This window comes from Arctopsyche grandis, chromosome 1 (genome assembly GCF_051622035.1).
Source record: "Arctopsyche grandis isolate Sample6627 chromosome 1, ASM5162203v2, whole genome shotgun sequence".
Lineage (NCBI taxonomy): Eukaryota > Metazoa > Arthropoda > Insecta > Trichoptera > Hydropsychidae > Arctopsyche > Arctopsyche grandis.
Genome location: NC_135355.1, coordinates 30,144,416 through 30,150,793, shown reverse-complemented (window position 1 = coordinate 30,150,793; position 6,378 = coordinate 30,144,416). Strand labels below are relative to the sequence as shown.

The following is a 6,378-nucleotide window of genomic DNA, read 5'->3' as shown; positions in this document are numbered from 1 at the left end:
AGCTCGAGTGCCAGATATTCTGTGATCGAGATCGCTTTTTGCGGAATAATCCGTTTACCATTATAAACATGCAAATAATTGGTAAATTCAGGTTCAAGAGAAAAAGGCTAGTGTTTGTCAAAAAAACTTTCTAGGTTTTGCATTTTGGATAAAACTTCAACCAATTTTCGTTTTACTGACTCTCAAAAGAGCGAAAAATACTAGTTTCTACATAATATGTACTTTCATTGATAGTACATACATACATATGTGAAAAACGGTTCGGTGATTACTAGTCACCGGACCCAGAAGGTGCCGCGTATTGTTCAAAGGTTGTAAATGCATTGTTAAAGGTTTGCCTAACCTTTTTTACAAAGGATTTACAACAATGGAACAATGGATAGCACTGTGACTATCCTACCTCTAGTGATTACTAGTCAAATGTGAACCTGTCACATAACAACTGGTCGCTCTAGATCGGTCACACGTGATCACACGTCACACTAAAACTGGTCACACCCTAAAATCGGTCAATCAGTTTTCTCGTGTCCAGTTTTAGTGTGACGGGTGATCACGTGTGACCGATCTAGAGCGACCGGTTGTCCTGTGACTGGTTCACATATGACTAGTAGTCCGTTTACCGTGAAAAACATTACAATTATAAAAATATGAAACACATTTTTAAATTAAATATTTTATTTCACAGCATTTATTATGCCAGTTAGTTCACAGTAAAATCATTTCAATTAATAAATAATCACACAGCAAGAATGTCATACATCATAAATAAATTGAGTGTAGTCAAATTAAAATAATTTTATTACAAAAGTTTCGGTTGTTGTTTTAAAGCAGTTATATCCAATATTTTATTATGTCCTTTATACATTTGTTTCGTGTTTTCAATCAGTGCATCTTTCGGTTCGGTTTCAAATCTGTTTGGATGAGATCTATCATCATTTGGGACTAAAAGAACATTACGGTTAAAAAACATAAAAGTATAAGTTTAGATATAGGTATTTAACAATATGTATGTAGATTTTACTAACCAGGTAATAAGTGATGTCTCTGCATATATTGCATTGTCGCAAAAGACATTTCGTTGGTAATATCTCCTAAATAATTACGTTGAACTTTAGCCACCGGCCTGGTGTATTTTTGAGAACTTTGTGACGACGCACCTAGATATTTAGCTGCAAGTTTGTTCATATGTAAGCTAGTATCTGAACTTGCTTCAGAAAGAAAATTGTTTTTCTGCACTGGCAGTGCGTTTCCAAAGTCAAAAGTCACTCTGAAAATAAAAAGATTAATTATTGAGTTAAAAATTGCATTATATAAATCTATTATCTTGCTAACTTAAATAAATACTTCTTAGATGAAGATGCATTAATATCCTTTCCATTGAAGCACATTTGATTTAATTCAGCCACTGGTATTTTGGGTTTCGGTGGATTACGAATATTGTCAGGTGGACTTCGCAATATTCTATTAACATGATTCTGAAACAAAAAATAATAATTAAAAATGATTTTTATGATTGAACTGACTTCATTTGCGATATTACCATAACGTTGTTGTAAAAAGTCCATCCTATTTCAGGTTGTGAGCATTCATCCTCAGAACTGTAAAGAGAAACTATTGAAATATGTATGTATATATTTACATAACCATAAATGATTACATTATACTTACTAATTATAATCTTCGGTAACAGGAGACAAATGATTTTCTATACAACTTAAATCTATATTTCGAGGATTTCTTTGAATTCTAGGCGTTACCGGATCGTCGATTGTGACATTCGTTGAAGTAGTAGGGTTTCTAAATTTGAAATCTTCACCCAGTCCAACTTTCTTAGTACATCGTTCAATCCCATCTAGGAAATTCATCGTTTGTATACCATTTTCGCAATGTTTGATATTTTCTCTGTCATTGGATTTCATACCGTTGAGAAAATTAAGCGATGTCTGAACGCCCTCATCTACAGGGACTTGAAGATTAATTTTATTTGATTTTACAGTCACTTCAAAACTTGTCATTACACCTATAGATATTTTGTGTATTTCTTCTTCTTGTGCGATTGGCGCAGGATCCACAGGACTTAATGTTCGATGGTTGGTGTACAGTTCGCCTTCTGAATATTTAATACGTTCGTCTTCTGAATATTTAATATGTGTTGTATCATTGCAATGTTTTAATTTTGAAAGCTCGTCAACTCGATTTTGTAAGCGTTGTAAATGACCGATTTGCATTTGAATTAAATCATACAAGTCGGAAACAGAAGGCTGATGTTGATTTGATATTTCTTCATCGTAGCAATGAGAGACATTATTATCTTCTACATAAGGTTGATTTAACATATGTTCTCGTTGCAATATTGCATTTCGTTTGGCGTCCGCGCTACAAATGTCTATTTGTTTGGTTTCTGGTTTTGTATTATTCCGGCAATTGCATTTATTCGTATTTGTGCCACATACTGTATTCTGTGATGGTTTATTGTGAGTACGTGGATTTTGATTTAAACTATTTTTACGATGTTGATGTGAGACATTTTCATGATAAGTCATAACGGGTTTTTCACACTGTTGAAAATTTAATGCCATTTTTGGCACTGAATATAAAGTGTCTTTTGTGAGTATATTTGAATTAGAATTGGGAAGTGTAAAAAAATCTAAATTTTCGTCTGAATCGCTTTTAGAAGGCTGTGATATTGTTGGTCTTCCACTATTTGGAGACTTATTCTGTTTTCGAATAGAAGCATTCGGGAAATGAATTTTTTCTGGTAGTATTGAGCATGGTTTCTCGTTATTGCTTGAATTGTTACGATTGATGAATTTTACATTTTCACGTAGCGCTTGTGAATCGAATATACTCAACTCTAATTCTTGACATGGCTTTGGGAGACCATTCTTGTTCAACCTGCTTAGAGTCATGTTGGATATCGGAGCATTTGGTTGATCGCAGGTGGATTGTGTATTTTCTATGGAATGTAACGGTCTCATCCTTGGTTTTAAAATGTCAGCATTGTACATGAATGGTTTGGGTAAATTTAGGTCAGCGAGTTGTGGATTAGTTTTGGATGGTGTATTGAAGCGCACATGCTTCCGCAAGCTATTATCAGAATTATTGTCATTTTCTTTAGTACAGTATTCGTACATTTTTATATATCTGAAAACTTATAATCGATACGGAAGTTGAAATTTTAGGTTAATTTTTTCGTATTATAATTTTATTATATATTCATATTATACCTGCTGTTTTACTGGTTCATTATCCTTTAATTTAATGTTGATGATGTTAAATATCACCACTTAATGTTTTGCAAAGCTTTGAATGATAACTTTGATTGAGTCTTGAGTGACAGCCCCAGTAACGGTCGTATAAAACTCGGCGCCTTGAGTGTTAACACCATTTCTACTAACCATGACAGAACGCAAAAAATCTGTCATATACAGAATAAAAATGTTTTTTTTTATTCTAATTATTTAGTTGATTTTAATAGTTTATCATCTTGTAAAAATTATGTAAAGTAGATTTAATGCTCCGATTTGTAAATTGATGACTTACTTGACTTCCGTTTCGAGATGTTGCAAGAAATCAATACAGTGGGGGTAAATCAAACTGAATAGTTATTTAATCGGTTTTATTGTAATCAAGTTGTAAGTTTTTCAAATTGGCATGTTTATTTTTTTTATATTACCTCATTGTGAAGAATCGTCAAGCTTGATTTGAAGTGAACATAATTGTTTTGAAATTTTTTCTGTACCCTGGTGTGCATTGTGCAGTAATAAAATTTGGCTAGAGGTAGGGGACCATACTTTCCATTTTGGCCGGAACAGTCCTGTTTTTAACGTTCTTTGCGGTCGTCCCATCGTTTTCGTAGAATTGTTTGATTTGTCAAGTTTTGATGCACAGAAGAAATTTTAAAAATCAAGATTTTTTCTTTTAAAAATGATTTATAGATTGGGAATGTAAGGTAATTGACAACAAAAATACTAAATTCATGAAACACAAAAACGTATTTATTTTACTATAAAAAAATATTGAAAACATTGAAGAGGCTTGTAAAAATAAAAACCACCCGAAAATATTAATTCAACTTTTTTACATTATTGTGAAAAGACTTGGTCACTAATAAATAATTATACAAAGTATTAAAGCTACAATGAATTAAATTGCAATTACTATAATAAATAATGATTCGTTAGGTAGAGAGATATTTGAGTATATAAATTTGAATGAAAAATTCAATGACATTTGATATTTTTCTATTTTGGTAACTTTTTAGATAGATTACTTTGGGTTGTCCTAGATAGTTTATTTAAATCTACATTATACTTTAAAGCTTTTTGCCTTATACTAATAGTTTCTCTACATTCATTACCTTTAGTAGAACAACGATCTACTACATTTACAGCAAAACGCATTTGCATCATTTTGATGCATTTAGGAATATGAGATACGTGGTCAACAATAAATCTAAATTCTGCTGTTAAACAAGGATCACTGTGGAATAATTTATAACACTTTCCATCTCCTTCCATAGGTGCATAGATCTTTCTTCTTTCATCATCTACCATTGTGTCTAGCTTCTCATCGTGTAGCATATTTTCATGTAAGCATTTGTCGATTGTGCAAACCGCATGTCCTGATATTTCATCATATGTCACCACTTCGGAAGACTTACACCGTCCTTGTTGATAATATTCAATACATTTACTGCCATTCTGAAATGTTGCATTGTCAAATACAATATGTATGTATGAGCTTATGTTTAATGGAGCTAAGCTTCCTAACACATTACAAAACATTTCCTGTTTTTAGAGGACTTGTGATGCAGTTTCATTTAAAGAAAATGTAAATCAATAAACACACGGATGATCATTAATATTTTTTTTATGAGAAACTGTATTACTTTGCAAACAGATAGTTTTTTTAATGTGTTCTTTCAGCTTGTTTCTATATCATATAAATTCATACTTCAAACATGCCAAAGCCATTTCGGCAAACACATGACCCTTCTCCGAATGGTTCTATAGTAACCATTGCGTTGTCTTGACAGTATGAAGCGTGAGCGATTCTTATTTGTATGCATTTATTCTGGTCCGGCCACCAAATCTAAAAATACAAGTCAAATGGAAAGTATATGTATCATTCATACTTGGAAAAATGTGTGTCGGTATATATTTATTTTAGTTTGTATCATACATAGTTCATTTCACAAGGATTTATTTTACAAATTGGTCTAATCGGCTTTTCCAATTGAGAATAGTCACCATTATTGTCTAAAACCAACCATTCCCCATCAAGACACGGGCCTTGTGAGAGTAGAGAGTGACAACTGTCTTTAATGAAGAATTTTTTTTGGGAAAGACACTTTTCATCGTCTATGGTAAAGTTCTGTACGATTGATTCTTCCAATTTTGGAATGGTTTCGTCACTAACTGAAACTACTGTTTCATTTATCACAGGAGTTGCACTTTCCGGAATGATAGCGGACGCGGACAGTTGTACGCAAAGTAAACAACACCACAATGCTGCGTTATCACGAATTAATTTCATTTTAAACTTGTACGATTAGTATATATTTGTGCATCTAGCGTGAGCATCTGTGACCGACTGATCATCTCGGATTGCCAAATCATGTAGAGAATATTGCTTTGTTATCTATCAACGCTTCTCAAATACAAGATGTAATTTACTGTTAAATTTGTTATATATGAAAAACTGAGAATGAGACTACTATATTGTATGTGAATTTTAAAATATCAAATTAATTTTTATTCATATACTAGCTGAGCCCAGCATGCATTGCAATGCCACAATAACGCATGCAATTCCCGTTCTGGTCCCCGTTCCCATTTGTCGGAATAAAAAGGCAGGCAGCGAAAACGTTGATCGCAATCCGAAAATATTTGAAATTTATAGCGTTGCAATAACTCATTCCCGTTTTTCCCGTTTTTTTTTCACAGTAATCTTCCCAGACATCCATACAACAAATCCTGAAAGTTCCATCGTAATCGGTTGAGTGGTTTAGGAGCCTATTCGAGACACACACACACAGACATTCATTTTTATATATATATAGATGTATAAGACCATTTCCAGGTACATAAATAGTCATAATTTCACCTATCAATGTGACGAATGGGCTAATTTGCAAGTTTATTTGGCTTACTAATACCGATGCGTAGCAAAATATATATTAATATTTCGAATTGTACAACTGTAGAATAAGCAGTGCCGGCCTTACACCCAATGGCGCCCTCGGGCAATTTTTTTTAAACACCCTTAGAAAAAAATTTCGCCTTCGGCGCTCTAATCTAAAATTTTGTATGGCTTTTGGCGCTCTGATTTTAAAATTTAAAGCAGCATTGACGCATTGAGCGTTGCCCTAACTTA

General features: G+C 32.9%; 2 protein-coding genes across 2 annotated transcripts; both read right to left on the bottom strand.

The window, feature by feature from the left end:
• Positions 1-661: 661 nt before the first annotated feature.
• Positions 662-3,398, bottom strand: LOC143909946 (uncharacterized). The gene is made up of 6 exons (XM_077428273.1): positions 3,228-3,398; positions 1,669-3,151; positions 1,541-1,598; positions 1,345-1,475; positions 1,026-1,267; positions 662-942 (listed from the first exon to the last, which is right to left on the bottom strand). Exons 2-6 carry the CDS (start codon positions 3,132-3,134, stop codon positions 800-802), a joined length of 2,040 nt encoding a protein of 679 aa, XP_077284399.1. The 5' UTR covers positions 3,135-3,151; positions 3,228-3,398; the 3' UTR covers positions 662-799.
• A 213-nt stretch (positions 3,399-3,611) lies between these two features.
• On the bottom strand, positions 3,612-5,664 carry LOC143913761 (uncharacterized). Its single transcript, XM_077433748.1, has 3 exons — positions 5,185-5,664; positions 4,957-5,094; positions 3,612-4,703 (listed from the first exon to the last, which is right to left on the bottom strand). The coding sequence occupies exons 1-3, from the start codon at positions 5,536-5,538 to the stop codon at positions 4,245-4,247; spliced, it is 951 nt and encodes a 316-aa protein (XP_077289874.1). The 5' UTR covers positions 5,539-5,664; the 3' UTR covers positions 3,612-4,244.
• Positions 5,665-6,378: the final 714 nt, after the last annotated feature.

What these genes read in the sequence shown, in the direction of transcription:
- LOC143913761 (XM_077433748.1), bottom strand. Translation starts at nt 5,538, where the DNA reads ATGAAATTAATTCGTGATAACGCAGCATTGTGGTGTTGTTTACTTTGC. An exon ending in ATCCTTGTGAAATGAACTAT is followed by an intron (nt 5,095 to 5,184) that starts GTATGATACAAA and finishes TTGTATTTTTAG; the next exon opens with ATTTGGTGGCCGGACCAGAA. An exon ending in ATGGCTTTGGCATGTTTGAA is followed by an intron (nt 4,704 to 4,956) that starts GTATGAATTTAT and finishes GCAACATTTCAG; the next exon opens with AATGGCAGTAAATGTATTGA.
- LOC143909946 (XM_077428273.1), bottom strand. Translation starts at nt 3,134, where the DNA reads ATGTACGAATACTGTACTAAAGAAAATGACAATAATTCTGATAATAGC. An exon ending in CTTTTTACAACAACGTTATG is followed by an intron (nt 1,476 to 1,540) that starts GTAATATCGCAA and finishes TTTTTGTTTCAG; the next exon opens with AATCATGTTAATAGAATATT. An exon ending in GAGACATCACTTATTACCTG is followed by an intron (nt 943 to 1,025) that starts GTTAGTAAAATC and finishes ATGTTCTTTTAG; the next exon opens with TCCCAAATGATGATAGATCT.